The sequence below is a fragment of the Cygnus atratus genome, chromosome 18 (genome assembly GCF_013377495.2).
Source record: "Cygnus atratus isolate AKBS03 ecotype Queensland, Australia chromosome 18, CAtr_DNAZoo_HiC_assembly, whole genome shotgun sequence".
Classification (NCBI taxonomy): domain Eukaryota; kingdom Metazoa; phylum Chordata; class Aves; order Anseriformes; family Anatidae; genus Cygnus; species Cygnus atratus.
The window spans coordinates 5,113,316-5,136,121 of record NC_066379.1 but is presented as its reverse complement, the minus strand read 5'-3'; the positions used below and the strand labels follow the sequence as shown (position 1 = coordinate 5,136,121).

Genomic DNA, 22,806 nt, shown 5'->3' with positions numbered 1-22,806 from the left:
GCAGATATTCCTAATATAAGAAAAAGATGCCACCAGGGGGGTGCTGCAGACTTACCTGTTTTTTGTTTGTTTGTTTTGTTTTTTACACGCAAGCACCTCTGCAGACCATGTGGATGCTTTGGGTTCTTTAGTGCACAAACACAAACCGGGGGGGAATTTTACAGAGTGCACTTTGTATGCTGCTACACCCCCCAATGTATGGGGCTCAGCTCAGGAAGGTCTGGAAAAAGAGTTTCTGGGGCCAGGGAGAGAGGATTTTCCTCCTGTTTCTCACTTACTCTGCAGCTGGGGACCTTCACTTCTGCAGGTTGGATGCTGCCCACATGTAGGTGCCCCCCAGCAACCCCACACAGCCCCGGGCGGGGGTATAGGGCTGGGGGGGGGGGGCGGCAGCTCCTCTGCCCTCCCCTCTGATGCATGGCATGCCCTGTGCAGCTTTCTCGGTGTGCGTATTCCCCACATGCCAAAGACCTTTGCATCTGCAGGGAGCCGAGAAGCCAAGCAAAAAGAAAAAGTTCATTTCCAGGAAAGAAACACAAACACATCAGCCCTCCAGCTATCTGATTTGGGCTGCCAGGAATAAAGCGCCGGAGGGGAAAAAAAATACAAGAGCAAGCCAAAGAGCAGCCTTTTCCCTGCATCACCGACTTCTGCTCCAGGCTGTTGCTGTTGGGGTCCCGAGAAGCTTCCAAAAATACCTGGAGAAGCCTGGTTCCCCTTTCCATCCATTTCTAACACAAATTGAGCTCATACAAGAGATCCCGAACCCCCTAGCTCTGTGGGTAAATATGTCCAGAGAGACTTTCCAGCATTTGCAGGTCATTACAGCCCCTGCTCCTGCCACGCACGGCCCCGTGTGCCGGTGGAGAGGCCTCCGGGCCGGACCCAGCAGGCGCCCAGCACCCAGCAGTGGGGATGCAGGGCCCCCTCCTCGCCTGCTGCGGAGCTGCCGGGCTGGGCGAGCCCTGATCCAATTAGCAGGATGAGGAGATCCAGAAGAGTCGATGATAAGCCCTACAACACTACAAAAAACACGCCTGCCTCCAGCTCAGCCGCTGCTTTTCCTCCCTCCTGCAGGCGTTTTGCGGCAGCACGAAGCTCTCCCTTCCAGCACCATTTTCAGTTTGCCGCCCCTTGGTGACCAGAACTGGCGCTGGGGATGCTGAATATTTCCCCCGCCAAAGAAAACACCTCTTCCTAATAGACCCGGTCCCTTAGATAACACAGCCCCTGCTAAACCAGCAAAATTCACTGAAACCAAACTCCAGCGAGACCCCACCTCACCTCCTCCTGCCTAAACCAGGCACCTCCAGCACCCGGCCCTCAGCGTCTCCAGATGGAAAATTCCCAGCTTGCTCCGCTCCTGCCCTGCGCACCGCTCGCGCTGGTAATGCTTTTGTTTCTGTAAATCCTATTAGCTGGGGGCAAGCCTGTAATTAGCAGGGAAAGACGGCACCTCTCAAACGCAATCAGAAATGACCTGGCTCCGCGCTGCCTTTGGTGCAAACGGCTCGAATATTGGTCAGCTCTGGAGCTGCTCGCACTGCTCCTGCCCGCGGGCCACACGTGCTCGCTTTTGCTCAGGTTGTGGTCCCCCCCTGGATTTATTCACCTGGTTTGATCGTGCACGAAACGCGAGGCAGGTTTAACCACGCAGGATCTGACCCAAGCGAGGGGATGTGGCTGGGTGGTGGTGGATGGGATGGGGCAGCTGGGGCACAGCTGTGGGACTGCAAGGGAGCTTTGGGCACGGCTGGGAGATGGGGAAAAAGCAGGGAGATGATGAGTATCAGCACCCAGCACCTTCACCGAGCCGGGAGGGTGGGTTTGGACTTGCCTCGGGGGTATTTCTCACCTGCAGAGCTCTTCTTGGCCATGTGCTCACCCGGTTGCAGCAGCCCTTCGGCCACCCCAACGTCACGGTAACATCCCCGGGCAATGGCATCTCCCTGCCCCCAAGCAAAGCTCTGCCTGCAGTGTGCAGGACCCAACTCCACGTCCTTTCAGCAAGGGCACCCCGATGGGTGGAGGGGACCCTGCCCAGCCTTTGTGGCTGCTGGTGCTGCAGGCACCAGAGCAGCTGCAAACCCACTTGCCCTGCCCCGACACATCTCAGCCACATCTTCCAGCACGGCCACCACCTAACAGGGACTAAACCACATCATTTACCCACTGAGCGAGCCGGGAAGGGGAATAAAACCCCAGCAGCACAGGCTGCCTCCGGCTGCACACACCAAACCTCTGTCCCGCAGCCTGGACCGCCGGTCCCCATCTTGGTCCCCAAAATTGGAGGTTCGCAGCGGCCACACCTTGTGCCAGCTCCAGGGATGGCAAACCAGCAGCAGGGGCACCGTGGGTGGGTATTTCCTGCGTACACCTATATATGCGCACATTAGGATGGCAAGCAGCCTAATCCCGTGCGCGATCAACAGGTATTTTCGGCGGCTAAAAGCTCTGGAGGAGATTGGCTGAGATAAAGGCTGCCGTGACGCCGCCGGGGCCGGAGCTGACGGAGGCTGCCCCAAATAAACGCCGCCGCGCGCCGGGAGGGGAGCAGGATGCCGGTGCTCAGCACGTCGCCTTTCCTCAAGCCCGCTCGCTTGCGGTGCCCCCAAAACTCGCCCGGGCGCCAGCGACGCCACACGCTGCCCGCCAGCGAGTTCCGCTGCCTCAGCCCCGAGGATGCCGTCAGCGTGTTCGAGATCGAGAGAGAAGGTAAGGGGCTGCCCGTCCCCCCCCCTTCCCGTCACAGCCAACCCCAGTGTGGGTGCTCCGGGTGCCCCCGGCCCCTCGCCGTGCTCACCGCCGGCCCCCTTCCAGCCTTCATCTCCGTGTCCGGGGACTGCCCGCTCCACCTGGATGAGATCCGCCACTTCCTGACGCTGTGCCCAGAGCTCTCCCTCGGCTGGTTCGAGGAAGGGCGGCTGGTGGCCTTCATCATCGGCTCCCTCTGGGACCAGGACAGGCTCAGCCAGGTACGAGCTGCCCTGTGCGCGCTGGGGGAGGCGGCACGAGAGCCTGGGGGCCGGGAGCAGGGAACGGGAGGGTGCCCAGCATGGGGAAAATTAAAACTAAATTGCCTCCGGTGATGGCAGGGGGCAGGTGAGCGGGGATGGCACTGAGCAGGGAGCCAGGGGAGGGGTGTCACCGGCTGTGTGACACGTTTGGGGAAGGGGGGCAATGGTTTTAATTATGCCATTTGGAAGCAGATGGGCCAAATCTGTTGGGGAAGGCAATTCAGCCCTGTGCTGTGCCGCTGGAAGGTCCTGGCGACCTGGAGGGAGCCCTTGGCGAGCCTGGGGGGGCTCCCCACGAACTGCGAGCATCACTTAGAGAGCACATCCCCACATCCCACTCCCACCTTCGCAATCCTCAGCAGCCACGGCCCCCGGCCCCGCTAACGGCCCCGCTCCCTTCCCGCAGGCGGCGCTGACCCTGCACAAGCCGCGGGGCACGGCGGTGCACATCCACGTGCTGGCCGTGCACCGCACCTTCCGGCAGCAGGGCAAGGGCTCCATCCTGATGTGGCGCTACCTGCAGTACCTGCGGTGCCTGCCCTTCGCCCGGCGCGCCGTGCTCATGTGCGAAGACTTCCTGGTGCCCTTCTACGAGAAGTGCGGCTTCAAGGCGCTGGGGCCCTGCCAGGTGACGGTGGGCGCGCTGGCCTTCACCGAGATGCAGCACGCCGTGCGGGGCCATGCCTTCATGCGCAGGAACAGCGGCTGCTGAGCCCCCCCGCTCCAGCCCCAGCCCCACCGGGGGAGGCTGGAGGGAGGCAGAGGGGATAAAAGGCCGCGAGCCCTCTCCGTTTTTCCCCTCACACATGCACGTTTTTCCCTGCTGGCCCCGGTCACGCTCCCTGCTGACATCTGCCTTTTGGCCAGGGTATGAGCCCGGCCCCGTGTCACCCATGTGCCACCAACACCCCCCGTAGGGCTGGGGGCCTGAACACCCAGCTCGGCCCCGCTGCATGCACCGAGCCCACAGGTCTCCTCTTTAGCTGGGGCTGCCAAGGGGAGCCCATGGGGGTGGCACAGCCCAGGGGCACCGTTGGGGCTGGAAAGGCTGAGACCCTATAAACACACGAGCCCCCAGCCTGGCGCCCCTCTCCCAGTGCCCTCCCGCTCACACCAACCCCATGAGCTGAGCCCAGAAGAGGCCAAGCCCTCCCCAAGTACCCCCAGAACAGGCAGGGTCCCCGCAGCCACCCCTGGGGGTGTCCCCCTGCCCATGGCCACCCTGAATTGTGCACCCAGGAGCCTCCCCGCAGGGCCAGTCCTCCACACAGACACGTCTCCTTCCCAGGAAAATCCTTCTGCAAATGCCTTGGTCTGTCGTGAAGCAGCAAATAAAGATAGGGCGGTTGTTTTCTACACAGCTTGTGTGTGTTTGTCCCCAGCTCCGAGCGTCACCTCTTGGCACACGTGGTTGGGAACCATTTGGCACCTTGTGGGGTGTCTCAGCTCCAAGGTGGGGCAGATCCTCCCCAGGGCATTTGATGGAAGCGGGGATGAAGGCGGGATGCAGGCTTGGGGCAGCTCTGTCCTTCGACAGCATCTGGAGGCTCTGTGGGTCACTTCGCTTCCCCTTTTGCTCAAAGAAACTGTCCTCAAAACCCTGCCACTGCCCCAGAAGGGATTTAGGGGGATAAACGGAAGATTGCTCACCCTGCAGAGCAGGGACAGCCCCTGGCAATCCCACCTCCTCCTCTCCCTACAACGAACATCACCAAACCCCCTGAAAGCGCCAAAGGAGACGAGGCCTCGTGCATCTCATTAAATACAGGTAGAAATTTATTAAGGGGAAAAAAAAAAACCCAAAACAAAACACGGCTTTTAAAAAAGTATCAAAAAGAGACCAACGAGGTGAGGCACCTGCCTTTGGCTGGAGCAGCACCGGAGGGAGAAGGAGCGGGGCTGCGGCCGGCCCGCGGCGGAGCAGGGGTGCAGGCACCACTAGGGGGGCGCGCGGAGCCGAGCCCCCAGCACTTGGGTGCTCGTCCCGCTGGGGAACTGGCTCTGTCCCCGTCCTCCAGCGCTGTCACCCACCAGCGCCGAGGCAGCCCGGAGGAGCCACCCAGTTACCCCGGTCCCTACACCTGGAAGGAGGACAGGAGGTGGCACCGGGGACCCGGGGCAGCAGCAGAGGTGTCCCCAGGGGTCCGCGCTCAGCTGAGCCCTGCCCGGGCTTCAGAAGGAGCTGAACAAATCCACCATCCTCCACGAGGAGCCCGCTTGGAGAAGCACGAGCCTTCTTCTGAGGCCCTGGGGGAGCACCAGGCACAAAAGTGGGACAAAAATACTTCAAACCTCAGCTCTGAGCATCGTGGGGCCGAAGCTCCAGGGAGCCCACAGCTGGGGAAACCATCAGGGATGCCCCTTGCAGCTCACTGCTTGCATTCAGAAAAACAACTCCAAAATTAAAAATCCTAAGGCTGACAAGGCAGGAGCTGTTGGGGGGCCAAATCCCACTGGAACGGGTTAGGAAAGGGCTGGGACGAGCCACAGCGCAGCTGCAGAGACCCCAGGGGGTCCCCAAGCACCCCCGAGACAACAGACGTGGCGAAGAGCCACGGATAAAAAAAAATACGCGCCCCTACAAAAAGGGGGTTGTGTTCACAGTATGAGCGGCACCGCGGGGGAACGCGGGACGGGACGGGGGGCACGGCTCCCACTCGGCCCCATCCTCGCCCTGCAGGTCCCCAGCCACAGCGGTTACGGCCCGGCCGTGCCAGAGGTGCAGCCGGGGCCGGCTCCAGCCCCACGTCCCCACCGCGCGCCACCGGGGCCGCGTCCCTTCGGCGGGGTCAGTGCAGGACCTGCTCCAGCTCGTACTTCTCGCAGAACTTGCTGGTGAAGGGCAGGCAGGTGAGGTACTCGATCCAGCGCCAGTTCACGGGGTAGACGTAGAGCCAGACCACCAGCGAGGCGAAGAGCCCCACGAAGACCAGCAGGGACACGATGATCATGGCCCGCTTGCGGTACTTGTCCACCGTGCCGAAGGTGATGTAGGGGAGGAAGGCGAAGGAGAGGAGGAGGCCGCTGAGGAAGCCAAAGAGGTGGGCGATGTTGTCGATCCAGGGCAGGAGCCCGCAGATGAAGAGGAAGAGGACGATGCCGGAGAGGTTGAGGAAGGCTTTCCACGGCTTCTCCAGCACTTGCCAGCTCTGGAAGAGCTCCACGAAGAGGCAGGCCAGCAGGCCGAACTGGGACCCGGCCGGACCCACCTGGGGGATGAGGCAGGACAGTCAGGGACGGACACATCACCCGGCCACGTCCCCGTGTCCCCAGGGACCATTTCCCCTTGCGAGACGCACCCGTCCCCCTCCCACGCCGCAGCCCCCGGCTCCACCACGCCGCAGCGGATTTAGGGCGCTCTGCGTGATCCCCTCTAAAGCCCGCAGGCTCCGCTGCCAGCAGATTAGCCATCTGCCCGCCCGCACGCTCACCGACACGTGGGGACATGTGGCCCTCGCCAGCCCCACACGTGGGGCAGAGACCCCCCCCTTCGTGCTGGGCGCTGCAGCCCCCTCCCCGAACCTTCCTCTGGGGCAGGAGTTGATTAAAAACACCCTTTTTATCCCTGGGGAGTTAAATGGGCTCAGGGTGATGCTTCACGTTTGGAATCTCTGGCCACAAGCAAGTTTGCTCAGCGCCCAGCAAGGTCCCAAAGCCCAGGGGTTGGTCCGGGGGGGTTGGTGTTACAACAAGAGCCCCCCCAGCCCAGCAAGCCGCCCTCACCTCCGCGCGGTACGGCAGGAAGATGGCACTGGCCAGGTTGCCCGTGATGCCGCTGAGGATGAAGATGATGGAGATGCGATGCCAGCCCGCCAGCTTCTCCAGGTCCCGCAGCACCGTCATCTGGAAAGTCACCGACACCAGGCAGTGGATGATGCTGGGGGAAGAGGTCCTGCGTTAGACCCCTGCCCTGCCACGGCCCCAGCCCAGCGCTCCCACCCGCTGCCCGGGGACATGGGGCACCCCACAAAGCACCCTCCGGTGCTGCAGTTTGGGGGCGCTCCTCCTCTCGTCCCTCCCAGCCCATCGGGGACCACAGACAGGCCGTGCCGAAGGATGCTGAGGTCCCCGGTCACCCCAGTGCCCCCATCCCAAAGGCACGGGGCCACCGCTCACCCCGCGTGCAGGAACAGGGACAGCCACAGGCGGTAGAACTGGTCGGGGACCTCCGGGTTGAGGAAGGGCAGGAGGCCGCAGACTTCATCCAGGCAGTGCACCTGGAAGGGCAGGCGGGGTTGGGGGGTGCCAGGAGCTCAGCCCCCAGCCCAGCACCGCCGGGGAGCGAAGGACGGGCTGCCGGGAGGCGAGGGCAGCGGTGCCAGGTGTCCGGCAGGGAAGGGACCCCAGAGGATGGAGGGCACCCGTGTTGTCCAGGTGCTGGGGAGGGAGCACCCGAGCACCTCCAGTGCCCCAGCAGATGCTTTCATGCCCAGGAGGTGCCTTTACAAGGACAGTGGTGCAATGGCTGCAGCCCTGTGTTTCCTCCTACCCAACGTTAGCAAGCACGGCTGGTAGCCGGGAAAGCCCCTGGACCTGCATCCCCCTGACTCACACCGATCCCTCGAGCCCCGAACCCCCCACCAGCCCCTCTCACCTGCGAGCAGAGCGTTGCCTCCTCGTGGAAGTAGCCGTGCATGAACTCGCAGTACTCCCGCGTCGTGATCTCGCAGCTGGGCACAGGGCGGGCAGCGGGTTCGCTCGGGGCAGGGCACGCTCCCCACTCCGTGCATCCCCCCGGGCATCCTGCAACCACCGTGCGTCCCACCCCCAGGGCCCCAAGGCCTCCCTCTCCCTCCCTGGCACAGCTCAGGACACCGACGGGGCACCAAAAGGTGCCTGGAGCCGATCCCAGCCTCGGTGCCCTCAGCTCACCTGCCCTTGGTGCCGATGCAGCAGGGCCGCCCCTTGATCTGGCAGTCCATGTGCGCCAAGCCTGTGTGGTTGGTTTTGGTCTCGTAGGTGCAGATCTACACGTGGAAGGGAGAGGAGCCGAAGTGGGGGGTGCTGCTGAAGGCCTCCCGCAGCCCCCTGCGCCCTGCTGGAGGCCACCAGCCTCCCATGGAGGTCCTCTCGTGGAGGTCCTCCCGCGGGCTCTTACCGGCCACCTGGTGATGTCGTCCGGCCACACGTGGGGAGGGTTCGAGGCCGGCTCCTCGCACGTCCTGGTGGTGGGAGGAGGATGTGGGGGTCGCTGAGGGTCTCCCCCAGTACCGCCCTGCCCCTGACTTGAAGCCCCCCCAGGCACAAGACCAGCAGAGGCCCCCTCCCCAAGCTTCCCTGAGTCAGCGATGCGTGCTGGGCTGAGCCCGCTGCAGCCACGACACCCCCCAGGTAATTTCTCTGGGTGTCCCCTCGCCACACCGCACGTCCCTGCTCACATCACCCCAGGGGTGAGCAGGCAGGATGAACCCCAAGACAACAATGCCCCCCGGGTGGCTTTCAGGCTCACCACTACATTCAGGACAGACCCCACCCTCATTTCCCTACCTATCCCCAACTCTCCTACGGTGCGCGAGAGCCACCAGCCCCCTTGGAGAGGTGACCTCAAGGCATCCAAACTGGAAACCCGGCCCCACGGAGCCCCCGCCACGCACCCTGCACACACCCAGGCCACCACCTCTCCCCAGACACCCCTCGTACCTGGGGTCCTGGTGACACACGGCCCCCGACGTCCTTTTCTCACCTGAGCCCATGGCCGGCGCGTTGGTGCCCGGCCACTTGATGAACGTCGCCAGCGTCTCCTGCGGGGACGGAGAGGCTCAGGGCGTGGGCACGCAGGCGGGTGCCGCTCTCGCTGCGCGCACCCTGCTCCCCGCCCGTGCCCGCGGCACGCACCGAGCAGTCCTGCGGCAGCGTCTGGATGCAGCCCGAGTTGTCGTTCTGCACGCAGCAGCCGGAGCCGCGCTCCCGGTCCCGCTCGCGCTGGATGAGGCGCTCCACCTGCTGGTCCTTGCGGATGCAGGGCGAGAACTTGGCCCCCAGGTGGATCAGGTCGATCTGGAGGGAGGCGATGCTCCAGGGGGTGCTCCAGGGGATGCTCTGGGGGGGTTGTCCCCACCTCCCCTGCCAGCAGCTGCCCCCCAGAGCCGACCCCAGCACCCCCAGAGAACAAAAGATGGGCAGGGACCGGGTCTCCCCCAGCATCCCACCACGATGCTGCAGCGCCGGGAGCAGGGAGGAGGTGCCCAGAGGGACAGGGGGGCTAACAGGGGCCAGGAATCGGACTGGGACCAGGGCTGCCGCCATGTAGCTGGGAGAGAGGAGAAGGGAGCACCCCGAGGACCCCCCCTTGGCTCTGGGATGAGGACAGAGCCTCAGGCTGGGTGAGCACCCAGTCTCCTGGCCGTCCTCTTACCGAGCTGGGCCCGATCCAGAAGTTTTCCTGCTGGATGTACTTGACGCTTTCATACACGCCTTTGTTCCTCAGCACCTGCCGAGCAAGGCCAGGGTCACACAGCTGGCTATGGGGGGGACACATCCTGCCCTGGTGCCACCTCCTGCAGGGGCTGAGCCCCTCTTTGTCCCCACAGCCACCGTCACCCTGGGAAGGCTGACTCCTGCTCGAGCCGGCTGCACCCCTCACCCCTCTGCAGGGTGCTCAAGGTGCCCTGCTGAGCACCAGGCTGGCTCTCCCAGCAGCGAGCCGGGTGACATTTTGGAGCCAGCCGTGTCACTGGGCACCTGGGAGGGGACGGCCCCGGCTGGTAGCTCTTAAACTTACTAACTCTGTCGTCACGTGCTGGGTGAAGCCGATGGGAGCGATGCCGTACGTGCCGATGACCAGCAAGGTGATGAGGATGTGGACAAAGGTGATCCAGTAGGTGAAATACGGCCTGAGGAGCAAAGGGGATGGGGTCACGGACCCCAAACTGGGATGGCTGGGCACTGGGACGCTGTGGTCACCAGGACGGAGCAGCTTTGGGCACTGGGAGCAGCCCCGAACTCCGCTCTGAGGGGCAGACACATCCCAGTTCCACCTGGGGAGCCCCAAGGAGCTGGGGGCCGTGTCCCCCCCCTCACCGGTGGCTGTCGGTGTTCTCCAGCTGCGACTGCACGATGCTGCTGAGGCTGCGGCGGTACGTCCTGTTCAGCCACTTGCCCACCACCCCCAGCCCGTAGTAGCGCTTCTTGCGGTCGAAGGCGAAGTGCTTCACCTTGGAAGCGATGCGCCTGCCCCTCCGGGGAGCAGTGCCAGCGGCGGATGCAGCGAGCCGGGCACCTTCACGCCTGCGGAGAGGAGAAACCCAGCGTGCCGGCGGTGCAACACCCCGCGGATAACCCATCCCGAGCTGGGAGGGTAAGGGCTAGGGGAATCCCTTGGCCAGTGCCCCACGGCAGGGATGGGTGGGGACATTGCTCTGACCGTGCCGGGGGATCCCGGTACTCACAGAGGGGGCTGCTCGCTCTCGGGGGACGCCCTGACGTCCTCCCCCACCGAGTGCATGCGCAGGTAGGTGGCCGAGAGAGGCGGCGACTCGAAGACGTCGTCCGGCATGGAGTAGGTCTCGTCATGCAGGTCCATCTGGAAGGGGCACGCGCGATAGGTGAGAAGCCTCCAACATGGAGCAAAGCCACCAGCTGGGCTCGACTTGGCTGTGGAGCCCGGAAAAAGGGTGATCCCCACGGACACCCCACTGACTGCACGTTACAGGGGCTGGAATGTCCCCACGATGACAGCACCGTGCCCTCCCTGCACCGAGGAGCATCACCGAGCCCAAGGCTCCCCGCGCTGGGCACGGCAGCCACCGGTGCCCCAAGCTCCCAGGGCAGGGCTAAGCACCGACACCGCGGTCCCTTCACACCCCAAATACAGCCAGAACCCCATTTGGGTCTCAGACTGACCCCAAACCCCACTAATGGGGCGTGACAGCCATGCTCCCAGCAGCCAGGCGGCTGGCAGCAAGCCGCCGTCCCCACCAGCGCCCTGCCCCACATTCAGCCCCCCACAAAGGGGCACGGGGACCCCCCAGAATCCAACGGCCGGCGTGGAACTGCGCTTGCCTTACTGAAGAAGGAGGAGTCCAAGGTATCGGCGGCATCCACCACGTCCTCGTCCATGAAGCTGGGGTACACGAAGCTCCTCTTGTTGCTCCTCCGCTTCTGAGCCAGCGGCTCCAGGGCCGAGCGTCCCTGCGGCAGGGGGAGCAAACGGGGGTCAGAAACAGGGAGCCCCCCGGTTCCCGCAGCGCCCAGGGTTTGTCACAGCCGCCCCAAAGCCCGGCAGGTCCCCTTTGGTGTCCCCTGCAGCAAAAGGTCTGCAGTGAAACTCAAAAGCTGCTTTTTTCCGAGGGATGCCACCCAAGACAGTTCCACCCTGGTGGCAGTTTTCACCCAAATTTCTTTTTTTAAGCAGAGTTCAGGTTAAAAAAACAAAAAAACAAAAAAAAACAAACAACAAACAATGAAACAAAAAAGCACCCTTCCTCCTCAAACCTGCAGCGGGGCACAACAGCAGAGCAAAAAGCCAAGAAACGAAGATGAGAGGGGAGGGAGCGGGCTGACAAACGGGTCGAGAAGAAGGAGAGGATCCCTGCACCCCAAAACTCACGCGGAGAAGCGCGGCGGCCGCCCTGAAGCTCATGTGGGCGACCGACTCCCTCTTCCTCCGCGGCAGGCGGCCGTAGCCGGAGCGGGCGCTGTTGAAGGAGGCCAAGGACACGACGCCGGGGGTGAGCGGGGGCAGGACGTGGTGGGGCGTATGGGGCCGATCGGTCTCGTCGGGGTGGCGGAAGGGACGGCCCCTGGCCAGCGGGTCCACGATCTGCAGCAGGGAGGGACGCGTGGGTGCGCGGGGAAGCCGGGCTGGCAGCAGGTCCCCGCGCACCCCCCACCCCCACCCCCCCCGAGCTCTACCTTGGGCATTTTGGCCGGTTTGGGCGACTCGGTGCCTTGGAAGGAGGGCGCCTCCTGGCTGGGCAGCTCCATGTCGCGATAGGCGGCCTTCAGCTTGCCGTACCTCATGCTGCAGTGCTGCAGGCTCCTGCGCTGCCAGTGCTGCCGCTTCCCCTCCCAGTCGCTGCTGACGCCGAACCACTCCGCCGTGCCCCTGGCCACGCGAGGGACACGCTCGTCACACCCAGAGGGACCCCCCCCCAGGTGCCACATTCCCACCCTGCCCTCAGGACGGGGATGTGGGGTCGGCTGGCTCAGCTAGGCACGGAGCAGGGCACGCTATAGACCTGACCACAGGTCCAGCAGGGGGGCTGCTGGTGTCGGGGTGCCCCCGAGGGGGAGCTCCCTTTGGCACCGCAGCAGACACCACACCACCTCTGCACTGCTGCACCCCAAAGCTTTAGGGCAGCTCCTACATGAAACACCACCAGGACGCTTTCCCAACCCCAAATTTCCCCAAACTATTCTACCGTGGGATTATTCCCAGGCTGAGCCACACGAAACCCCCCGAGGCTTTCCTCCCAGATCCCCCTCCCTGGCACCCGGCCGCCCCCGAGCCCTCACTTGCGGATGCTCTGGGACAGGGAGGTCTGCCGGCGAAAGCCCGGCCGCCGCTCCGAGCTGTCGCATCCCTTCGAGCGGGGCTCCTGCAGGCTCTTGCTCTTGCGGTAGATGGGGACCTTGGTGGGCTGGGAGGCAGAGCAGAGCGTTAGGAACAGAGCACGGGAGGGCGGCCATGGGTGCCCCCGGGACGGGCGCCCCCGGGATGGGCGCCCCAGGAGCTCGCTGCTGCTCACCTCCTTGCGGGTGCCGTCCTCTTCTGCCTCCCTGGGGGGGATGACGATGGAGAGGTTGGGGGGCTTCTTGCTCTGCAGGTGGCTGCTGCCGGAGCGGCTGCCCCCGTTCTTGTCGCTGGAGGACATCTCGGGCAGGCGGCGGGCGGCAGGCTGCGAGGGAGGGAGCGGGGAGTCGGTGAGGGGGGGAGGCGTCCACGGCCATACGCCGCGTCCCCTCCTCCCTGTCTTCTGCAGGGTAAGAGCATCGTGCTGGAGATGTTGGCAGAGCATTAACCATTAACGGGGCTTTGCCCCCCAGAGGGGAGGGAAATGCTGCGAGCGCTTCCCCTCCTTGCCGGGAAGGATGCGCGTTGCTCTCCTCTGATCTGGGGAGGGACCAGGGGTTTGCACCGCCAGCAGCAGCATTTCGCCCCTTGGTTCCCTTCCCTTTCCAAGCAAGAGACCTGGATACCTTGCCCAAATATCACAGGAGCCCAAGATTGCTTTTCACACGTGGGAAAGAGATGGAGCAACCCACAGGCACCCTGCGGGACAGGGGGTGCCCAGCGCTCCCCTCCCGCACGTGCATGCGCACACCAGGCTCTGGGCCAAGGCAGAGCAGATGAAATCCTCCCCGTGCAGGGAGCGGGAGGCTTAGCGGCCAGAAGGTGGCTAAATCTTGGAGCAATCCTCTCCCGAGGGTCCCCACAGCCCGGCTACATCGGGCAGAGCCTCGTGGGTCAGCAGGGAGAGGTAATTCCATCCAAGCACCAGGGAACCAGTTCCAGATCCTATTAGGGACGATGGGGCTCCCAGCGGGAGGCACAGCCCCACGGCCTCTCCCCAGCCTCCCCGGCCACGTGCCAGCCCCGAGGGGACCTGTGCAGGTCTCCCTGCTCACGAGCATCCCCTGCCTGGCACAGCCACGGGGCAGAGGGACCTCGGAGAGGCAGGAGAGGGACCTTGCCACTGCGGGGTACCTCTGGCCTGACCCCTCTCTGCCCAGGACCCCAACCACCAGCCTGGCCGTGCGGCCCCATAGCTTGCTCTGCTCCTGTTGGGCTGCTGCTCCCCACCACCGTGCAAAGCCCGGCCTTAGGAGCGTGGTGTCCCCACAGGACCAGCTCCCTGGGAGGCCGGCACTAGAGGGCAGCCACCAGCCTCCACCGGTGCCAGCCCGGTGCTCCTAACGCGCAGGGCTTAAAATTGGTGCTGGTCTCCCACGGAGTTTGGGGCACGGCGAGGATGGGGAGAGATGCCGAGGACATGGAGAGGTGTGTATGGCAGGGGGAGTGCTGGATGGCACCCGAAAAGCTGCCCCACTGGCATGTCCCAACCTCATAAGAGTGGCAGGGATCCCACGCAGCGTGTCTGGAGGGCAGCCGGCAGCGGTGGCCTCCTCCTTCCTCCCGCTCTGTCCTTCATGCACGGCAGCCCCAGGGCACGGCCGGGCTCCTGCTCTGCCTGGCGGGAGAGATGCTGCAAGAAAAAACACAGGTGAGAAAGGTCAGGGCCGCAGGAATCGCCGGCAGCAGGAGGGGAAGGGCTGGGTTTGGCTGCTCCTTGCCGGGAGGACGAAGAGCCAAGAGCCGCAGCTTTTGGGGACGGGGCTGTGAAAGCAGCCAGGGAGCAGGAGCGCAAGGATGAAGCCAGGGTAAGGCCAACAGGAGCGTGGGGATGTTCCCTGGGGATCTGCTGGGTGTGAACAGCAGGGCAGGATGCTGCGGGACACAGCCACAAACCCACACCACCGCTGGGCTGGGTTTGGGGCGGCCGCAGGACATCGGGGACCCGCTGCAGCCGCTGGCACGGGGCGAGGAAATGCCACCCGCTGCCGCCACGCACCTCGCTCCGCTTGTCACTGGGCCACCACGCAGGGCAGGAGGGGATTTTTCACCCGCTGCCACCAGCCAAAGCTCTCAACGAGCGAGATACTCATGGAAAAAACAAAAACAAAAGGCAAGGAAGAAATGCAAGCGCCTCGCCGAGGTGTTTGATGACTGCTGGGCTGGGAGGGCGCCAGCCAGACGGGTCCAGCCCCAGCAAGCAAAACTTTCCGTCCCTCTGGTGAGCTGCAGGCTCTGTTTGTTTTCCTCCCGGGGCAGCCAGCAATGAGCTCGAGATGCCAGCTGCAGGCAGGGCTGGCTCCGGGGAGCCCGAGGAGCTGGAGCCAGGGCTGGGGACGTGCCAGGGACAGGGACGGGGACCCGGCAGCGGGAGCTGGGTGCGCCCCGGGGCACCGCTGTGGCCACCAGCAATCCCTCCTCCTCCTCCTCCTGCTGTGTGCGCGCCCAGGGCTGGGCAGCCCTAACCCTCTGGGCACCTGCAGTCCTTGGGGCACTTCTCATGGTGCTGAATTAACCCAAAATTCAGCACTCAGCGGGAGGAGGGGAGCAGCCTCTGATGGCTGAGGTCCCCTCGGCCACCCTGGTACGGGGCCAGGCAGCGCCCATGGGTGAGCACAGCACCCGGGGTGCCAGGAGCTTCACCCAGGGCCAGCACAAAGCCTCTGGGACGGGGCTGGGAACACATTTTCCCGTTCCCCATGTGTTTGGCACCCGCACCCAGCCTTTCCAGCGCTGGCACAGCCCTCGCCCTGCGCGCTCAGCATGAGAACGGGTGATCCGGCGCCCGTGCCCGGAGCAAGCCTGGCAAGGAGGAGCAGGGCTCCGGCCGCCACCAGCTCAGCCCTTCGCCCTCTTAACCCACAGGACGGGCAGATTTTGGCACTGCCACGGTCCTGCCCGCCCCAGGATCACCGCGGTGTCCCCAGGGAGCCCAGCCACGGGTGGACGAGGTGGCCCCCGCTGCGTCTGTCCGCAGCCGGCAGAGGGGACAGGAAAGGGAAGTGAGAGGTGACACGCTGCGCCGGCGTGGGGACAGCTGTGTGCAGCGTGCTGGGGACGGGGGGGGTGACACCACCGGGGGGGTGACCCACAAGGGGGACGGCACCTGTAAGCACGGCCTGAGCTGTGCTGCGAGCTGGGAGCCGGGTCCTGGGGGCACCTCGGGGTGCAAAGGACCTTCAGGGAGAGGGAAAAACGCCCTGGGGACCCCACGTCACCACAGAGCAGCAAGGAATGGGTGTGGGGGATTTACCCGGAGCGGTGACCGGGAGGAGGATTTAGTCTTCAACCAGGCGAGGCTCGGGGACGGCTCCCAGCCCTGGGCTGAGCCACGAGAGATGCTGACCCAAGGAAACACGCCCAGTGATGGAAAAAGTGACGCGGCTCATGCATGGCATCAGCACGGGCCGTGCCAGGCGTCTCCGAGCCAGAAACCAACCGGGCAGCAGAGGGACGAGCGGCAGGGCCGGCGGCAACGCACACAGCCACGGTACGAGACACCGGAGACACCCCTCCGGGGCAGCCCTGCGAGGGGCCGGCTGTCCATTAGCGAGCGGCGTGCTCGTGAATCATTCATGGGCACGCTCAGGCCATCCATCAATGCCGGGGTCTCACCGAAAGGCGCTCGTGGTTGTCAGCCTCGAATTTCCACGGGGCTTGAAACCGCAGGTGCTGCTCGGGGAAGTCCCCGGGGCGCGCAGCAGCTGTAGGGCCGGGGGGCACCGGGATCACACCGCGACCCCACAGTGCTCAGGGAGGAAGGCAGCAAGGGGATTTCGGTCAGAGCCACCGCACTCGCTGCGGGATGGGCTGCAGCCTCCAGCACCGGGTAAATCATTAACGCCCGGCACGGATCCTGCCGGGGCCGAGCTCGCACGCCGCCACCACCACAGGCAAATGAGCAAAACCCCACAGCTGAAGCGGAAAGCCTCGGTGCTGGCAGACAGGACTCTGTCGGCTAAGGAAGAGGGACGAAACCCGCCCGGTCCCACGGGACAGAAGGACGTGGCGCTGCCCCAACCGAGGGCTGGTGACTCGCCGGTGCCAAACGCGACGCCCGAGGGGTTTCACTCCGAGTCTGACACGAGGACAGCGACGTCTGCGGGGACATTTGGAGCTGCTGGGGCTGCTCGTGGGCAGCCAGGCGTGCAGCACGAGTGCCCACAGACCGCCGTAGGCATGCGCGCTGCCTCCCAGGGGGTTTAATCCCCATCTTCAGCTTGGCTGCCTCTGCCCGGGGGGGCAGCACACCAAGCGAGCCCCCCCTGACCAGCCCAGCTCCCTTTCGGGCTCCTCAAGCAATCCTCACGAACCCAAAACCTCCTCACCCAAGAGCGGCCGTGCAGGGCAGGAGCCCAACAGGTTCCCCGGGCGCACACCTCACGGCGATTGGGAAACCCTCGGTGATTTTCCTCTGCCTTCTCCTAAGCCGGGCAGGAGGTGAGGCAACCCCGGCGCGGTTTGTTCATCCTGGGCGAGTTTCAAGTGCTTGGCACGCCCTGGAAGGAAGCAAAACCACGCAGCCCAGATAGAGCCTGCCGGCCCACGGGGCCGCGCTGCCGGCTGCCGATAACGCTGCGCCAGGCTTCCCTCTCCTCCTGCCACGGGCACGGAGCTCCCTCGGCTCCAGGAGCGAGGGCAGCCCCGCTGCTCACACCGGGTCCCCATCGCGAGGGGCTCACGTTGGGGGGCACGCGTGGTTCGGGGGAATATGGCACCACTAAACACGGGGTTCCCATCCCCATGGTGTGGGTGCACGTCCTGGCCACCCCAGCATCCAGCTAGGGATGCCTTCCCCCGGTGATGCCCCGCAGGAGGACGGTCCCACAGTCAGGAGCAGCCCTCTCCCCACGCCAGCCCTTCCAGAAGCCAGGTTTCCCCAGCAGCATTCTCGGAAGAAGCTGATATCTGCGCGGAAAGGGAAGGGCTCGCCCACGATAACCGGCCGGGGATCTTTCCATCTCCGACAGAGACCTCTCAGCGTCATTCCCTTCCTTCCTGGCTTCCAGCAGATCCACGCAGCCTCGCAGCAAAATCACCCAGGGCAGGTGGTGCAGCACAAACCCACCGGGCTTCCCTTAGGGCTGCCACGAAGCCGCCCGGCTCCGGAGATGCTCTGGACAAGCGGCTGGGTGGGCGCTGCTGCAGGACGTGGCACCGAGCCCCCCGAACCCACTCGCCCTCTCCTCCTCGTGCCCAGGGCCACGTGCCAGTCCAACCCAGGGCAGATTCGCACATGGAGGCTTTGAGGCACCGCCAACGGCTTCCGAACGACCAAAGGGCAAAAGTCTCCCGCGGGCAGCGCTGGAAGCCGACGCGGCACGAGCCCGGCGAGCAGCGCAGCGGCGTGGTGGCTGCTCCCCAAAGGTTCCTGCAAACCACCCCCAAAATCCCAGGGCGTCCTGTGCAACCCCGAGGTGGGGGCACCCAGACACCCCTGGGTGCCACATGTCCCCCTCACGTCTGTCCCCGGTCCGGGGTTTGCTCTTCGTGCGCCCGGCCCCGTCCAAACGCATGGGATTGTGGCAGCCCTGCATCCGCCCTGCGCAGGGACCCCGTCAGCACTGCAGCGCTCCCCAAAAGCGAGGATGGCTCTTTTGTAGATCCTGCCCAGATTCCCCAGGCTGCTGGGATGAATTAACCCGGCTCGGTTTTATCTAAGAGCTGCTCATTTACCTGGAGGTTCGGTTCCTCGGTAGCTTGGCTGAAATCAGGGGCTCCCACGCGGGCCGCGGCTCCAGCAGGGCTGGGGACGCCACGGGTTGTTCCTGGGCTCGTTCTCGCTTCCCTGTTCGAAGCGAAATTCTTTGTGTGAGAGGGCAAGGGGCGGACGTTTCCTCCTCTGGTTCTGCAAAACGCCGTGGCTTTGATAGCAGCTCGCAGAGGGAGGGCACAGCCGGCACCAAGAAACTTCCTCAATGCTCTGCTTCATGGTTCTGAGTGCGCCGGACACCCGAGAGCAGCGCCATGCTGGGCGAAACGCCCCACGGGGGGGTCCTGTGTTTGCTGACGGTCCCCCCCCAGCTCAGAGCACCCCAGGGACGTGGCAGCAGGAGGTGATGCTCAGCCACGTGCAGGAACTCAGCTCGTCCTGTGCACAAGATGAGCCACGGGCCTTCGGTGGGGCCCCCAGCATGGCAAAATAAGCCCAAGAAAAGCCCCTCGGCCACCAGCTCCCTATCTCCTGGAGCAGGCTGCTTATCGCAGCGCAGCCACCCCGAGGCTTGCGCCGTGTCCCACGAGCCCCCCCACACCCTTCCCTCCCCCAAAGCCTCAGGAGCTGAACATCAGCTGGTTCCTCAGCCTTCATTTCCTTCCCTCCCAAACTCCACGAGGCCAAACCTGCCCAGGAAGGTCGGCGCAAGGCACGCGTTCCCCACGGGAAAGCCCAGCCGGGAACGGTCCATCCCGCCCCGTGCTCATCCCCATCCAAGGCGGCACGAGCACGGCACGGAGGGCTCGCACACACACCGGTGCTCCCCGCATGACGCTCTGCCTCCAGCATCGATCCCGGTCCCGGGAGGACGCCCAACACGGCTGGAGGATGCCAAGCCCTTCTCTTGGCCCAGCGTCAAGCCCGGAGTGCTCTTCGCCGGTATCCCCCTGCCCCATCGCCGTGGACACGTGCCAGGAGCGCACTCTGCAGCCTCTTGGGTGCCAAGAGTTGCTCTGCTTCCCTCCTCCTCTTCCTCCTCCTCCTCCTCCTCTTCCCAGCACTCTCCCCACCATCCTTCCCTGCCCAGGGATGCTTCGCCCCCAGGGGTGCCCCGGTCCTGGCTCCCCGCTTGCGGAGGTGCTGGGTGCCCGCACCCAAGGGATGCACAGGAGGCACCCACGAGGCACGGGGACCTGCCTGAGCCGCCCGCCACAGCTCCCAGGTAAGGGACGGTCACTCCCAGCCCTCCCCCCGGCCCCAGCATTTCCTGCAGGCCGGCGAATTACGGGGCTCACCGAACCAAATCCCCGGCGCAAGCTGCCGCGTGACGCACGGCGAGCGGAGGCACCTCCGAGCCAATGCAGGCCGCGTGGCAGCGGGCACCGGCCCGCGGGGGCACCGGCCCCATCTCCCTGCTGCGAGCTGCCCCGGTCAGCTGGACGGATGAGGAATTATTAACTTTAAGTGAAAGGCAATAAAACGACAGACCGCTGGACGGAGGGCCCCGCCGCCCCGGGACGGGATCAAGGAGAGACGGGTGTCGAGCGCATCGGTGCGTGCCCACGCTCACCCCTCTCGCCACGGGGGACTCCCACGCCGCACAGACAAGGAGCTGGTGCAGCAGGCACATGGCTCTCAGAAAGTGACCCGGTGTCCCCGGGGTCCCCGGCGCTGCAGGGAGGCCGCAGTGGGTGCTCGGGCCACCCAGGTCCCACGGCAGCACCCAGCTGCACCGCGCACGGCCCAGACCCAGCCAGGAGCATTGCAGGGTCCGGCCACAGCAGCCAGCCCGGCGCGGGGCTGCTACCACTCACCTCGAGAAGGCGGCCAGCAGCGGGTTTTGCAGACCGTGAGGCTTTTTGAGTCATCTGTGGCATCGCACAAGTGGGGAAACCGAGGCACTGTGTGAAAACGAGCCTCCTGCTCTCACCCGCGGCAAAATCCACAGCAAAGCGAGGGCAGACAGGGTCCGGGGGGGGGGGAGCTGCTCGGCTGGCAGGCAGCACGGGTGGGCGTTGGGGTCCCCCCCCCCCCCAAAAAAAACCAAGCCCCCAGCATCACTGCAGAAAGCTGGGGCAGGAGCGGGCAGAGGGAGGGGTCGGTGCCAGCCCCGCTCCCCAATCCCCAACCAAAAGCCTCGTTAGGAGAGCAGCAGCCAATGAACTGCCTTGGGTTGGTTGGGGGGGGCGTTTTTTGAAGTGGTTATGTGAGAAAAAGGGTAAGAACGCCAAGGTTTTCATGTACACTCGCAAGGAGAGGTGCAGCTTTCAGCACTCACTCGGAGCTGGGGAAATGGCCGTGACCCTGAGCCCCGAACGCTCCCAAAAGAGCCTGGCTCCTGGCCCTTGTTGGTTCCTGGCCCAGCAGGGCCCAGAGGTCATTAAATAAAAAGCTTTTCATAACCAAAGAGTTTCCGAGCCCATCACTTACGGGCTCGTACAGATTTAAGGGAAGTAATTAGGCTGCAGCCTGGGGTAACTCACTGCCTTTGCACAGGGAGCTCCCCGCTCCCAGTCCCCAAAATCAGCGACCAGCAGCTCCGCGGGGCTGGCAGCGGGCCCCGGGGCCGTCTGTCCGTCCGTCCAGCTGCCGCCTGGGATGCAGGTGGAGGCCAGACCCTGCTTCAATTCAAAAGGTTTGGAGGGTTTCGCCCAGCAAACAGACCGGCTGGCAAAGGCACCACAGCCCCCCCGGCCCCGGCAGACGCGTGGCCCCCACCCCCCCTCCGCTCCTTGCCATTTCCTTCAGCTGTCAGCGCGGATCCGAGCCTGCCCAGGAAGCGGCTGCTTTCTGCTGGAGACACCCCAAGGCAAGGATGCGTTTGGGGTTCCCCCGAGCACACCACAAAGTAAACGGGAGTGACCCCCCTGGGCACAAAAACCCCTACCCCGAGGCCAGCCCCCTCTTTCAATCCATCGCAGCCAAACCCCACAACCGGACCCAGCCCGAGCTCCCCCGACCCTCCTGCTCACCCCAAGGGACTCTGTCCCCGCGGTGAGCCCCCACCAGCCCTATAACCCCGTGGGATCTCAGCCCCGCGCGGTCCCACCACCACGCGCCCGCCCCCATTGTTCCCCCGCCACGCGCCCGACGCGCCGAGCGCTCCCACGTGCGCCCGAGAGCGACGCCAGCGCGGTGCCAGGGCACAAAACCCGGGGTGCCACCACCCCCCGTCCTCTCCCAATGTGGTTTTCTCCCCCTTTTTACTTCTCCCCCAAATGGGGGGTCCTGCAGCAACCCCGCCACCTGCGCCCCGTGGGAGGATGGTGAGGACGGGGGTGAAGCCGGGTGCTGCTCCCAGCCCCGGTGCTGGGCTCCGTGCCGCCGCGCTGAGCTCAGCCTGGAAATCCCCGGGAGTGACCGGCGAGAGGTGCGGGTGCCGGTGCCGCCACGGCAGGGCCAGGGGCTGCAGCTTCCCCTTCCCGAAGGGACCCCCGGGGGACCCCCCTGCGGGGTCACAGCACCGGGCTGTGCTGGGCTCCGGGCCTGGGGGGGGGTGGGGGGGGCTGGAGGGTGTCTGAGGGGGAAAGGGGATGGGGTGCGAGGCTTTGCCCCAAAACAGCACGGAGTCACCCCAAAACAGCCGTGCTTGGGGTCCCCCCGTGCAGGGTGCGCCCCAGCCCCTCGGTGACCCCACACAGCCCCTGTGGGGTGGGTTTATTTACAAAGGGCTCGTGGCAGCCCACTGGCATATCAAGAAAACCCCAAAACCAGCACCAAAACCGACCCCCACACCCCAGCGGGCGGCACTCCTGACGGGACAGGCTCCCCAGCAGCCTCCAAATCACCCCAAATCGCCCCAAAACAGCGCCCAGCCCGGTGCCAGCCCTCTCCGGCACCCCCTCGCCCCGGTGCTGCCATGGGCATGGGTCCGAGCCCCAGAACAACCCCAAAAGCTCCCGCTGCGCCCCGTTAGGGCGGAAAGGGGAACGGGGGCTCCCTGCCCCAACCGGGGCACAACCGGGGGCTGGCACCCACGCGCGGGGGGGGGGGCCGTGGGGTGACCCCCACCCCCGAGCCGGGCCGGGGGCCGAGACCCAGCCGGGAAGAAGCCGCAGGAGGGGTCCCGAGCCCCCCTCGATTCCCCCCCTGCCCCCTCCCGGTGCTCACCCCCGGTTCCCCCCCGGTTCCCTCCCGGTGCCCCCCCCGCACGCCGGAGCGGCGCGGAGGCGGAAGCCGGCCGGGAACCAAGCAGGGGGGGGGCTGCCGGGGGGGGGGGGGGAAGGGAAGCGAAACACCGCGGGGGCACCGGGACCCCCCCCGTGACCCCCCCGGTCCCCGCTCACCTCCGCGCCGCCACCGCCCCGCGCCCGCCGCCGCCGCTCCCGGCCGCCGCCGCCCCCACCTGGAGGGGCGGGGCTAAGGGGGGCGGGGACTAAAGGGGCGTGGTCTCGGGGGGGGCGTGGTCTAATGGGCGTGGTCTCGGGGGGGGGCGTGGTCTCAGGCGGCGTGGCTCCCCGGCCGGGGTCCGCCCCACAGAGCGCCCGCTGCTGGTGGCACCCGTGGGTGCTCCCGGTGCCACGTGTGGGTGCTGCTGGTGTCGCCCATGGGGGCTGCCTTGTGTCACCCGTGGGTGCCCCCAGTGTCACCTGTGGGTGCTCCTGGTGTCACCTGTGGGT

General features: G+C 65.3%; 2 protein-coding genes across 5 annotated transcripts; one reads left to right on the top strand and one right to left on the bottom strand.

Moving 5' to 3' along the window:
• Window positions 1–2,558: 2,558 nt before the first annotated feature.
• AANAT (aralkylamine N-acetyltransferase) lies at window positions 2,559–3,729 on the top strand. Its single transcript, XM_035570558.1, has 3 exons — window positions 2,559–2,715; window positions 2,821–2,975; window positions 3,424–3,729. The coding sequence occupies exons 1-3, from the start codon at window positions 2,559–2,561 to the stop codon at window positions 3,727–3,729; spliced, it is 618 nt and encodes a 205-aa protein (XP_035426451.1).
• Window positions 3,730–4,765: 1,036 nt separating this feature from the next.
• RHBDF2 (rhomboid 5 homolog 2) lies at window positions 4,766–22,555 on the bottom strand. 4 transcript variants are annotated; one of them, XM_035570554.2, is made up of 20 exons: window positions 22,474–22,548; window positions 18,208–18,319; window positions 14,023–14,164; window positions 12,707–12,856; window positions 12,474–12,598; window positions 11,871–12,063; window positions 11,566–11,778; window positions 11,019–11,147; window positions 10,406–10,539; window positions 10,038–10,244; window positions 9,739–9,850; window positions 9,373–9,447; window positions 8,853–9,014; window positions 8,658–8,758; window positions 8,116–8,179; window positions 7,890–7,984; window positions 7,612–7,687; window positions 7,134–7,234; window positions 6,741–6,894; window positions 4,768–6,226 (listed from the first exon to the last, which is right to left on the bottom strand). In XM_035570554.2, exons 4-20 carry the CDS (start codon window positions 12,830–12,832, stop codon window positions 5,807–5,809), a joined length of 2,487 nt encoding a protein of 828 aa, XP_035426447.1. In that variant the 5' UTR covers window positions 12,833–12,856; window positions 14,023–14,164; window positions 18,208–18,319; window positions 22,474–22,548; the 3' UTR covers window positions 4,768–5,806. The 4 variants fall into 4 exon arrangements, with proteins under 4 accessions (XP_050570327.1, XP_035426447.1, XP_035426446.1 ...); XM_050714370.1 differs by lacking the exon at window positions 18,208–18,319 and having other exon boundaries at window positions 4,766–6,226; window positions 22,474–22,555; XM_035570553.2 differs by having other exon boundaries at window positions 12,474–12,856.
• Between the last annotated feature and the right edge of the window lie 251 nt (window positions 22,556–22,806).

What these genes read in the sequence shown, in the direction of transcription:
- AANAT (XM_035570558.1), top strand. Translation starts at nt 2,559, where the DNA reads ATGCCGGTGCTCAGCACGTCGCCTTTCCTCAAGCCCGCTCGCTTGCGG. An exon ending in GTTCGAGATCGAGAGAGAAG is followed by an intron (nt 2,716 to 2,820) that starts GTAAGGGGCTGC and finishes GCCCCCTTCCAG; the next exon opens with CCTTCATCTCCGTGTCCGGG. An exon ending in ACCAGGACAGGCTCAGCCAG is followed by an intron (nt 2,976 to 3,423) that starts GTACGAGCTGCC and finishes CCCTTCCCGCAG; the next exon opens with GCGGCGCTGACCCTGCACAA.
- RHBDF2 (XM_035570553.2), bottom strand. Translation starts at nt 12,832, where the DNA reads ATGTCCTCCAGCGACAAGAACGGGGGCAGCCGCTCCGGCAGCAGCCAC. An exon ending in ACGACATCACCAGGTGGCCG is followed by an intron (nt 7,985 to 8,115) that starts GTAAGAGCCCGC and finishes TTCCACGTGTAG; the next exon opens with ATCTGCACCTACGAGACCAA. An exon ending in AGGCAACGCTCTGCTCGCAG is followed by an intron (nt 7,235 to 7,611) that starts GTGAGAGGGGCT and finishes CTGCCCTTCCAG; the next exon opens with GTGCACTGCCTGGATGAAGT.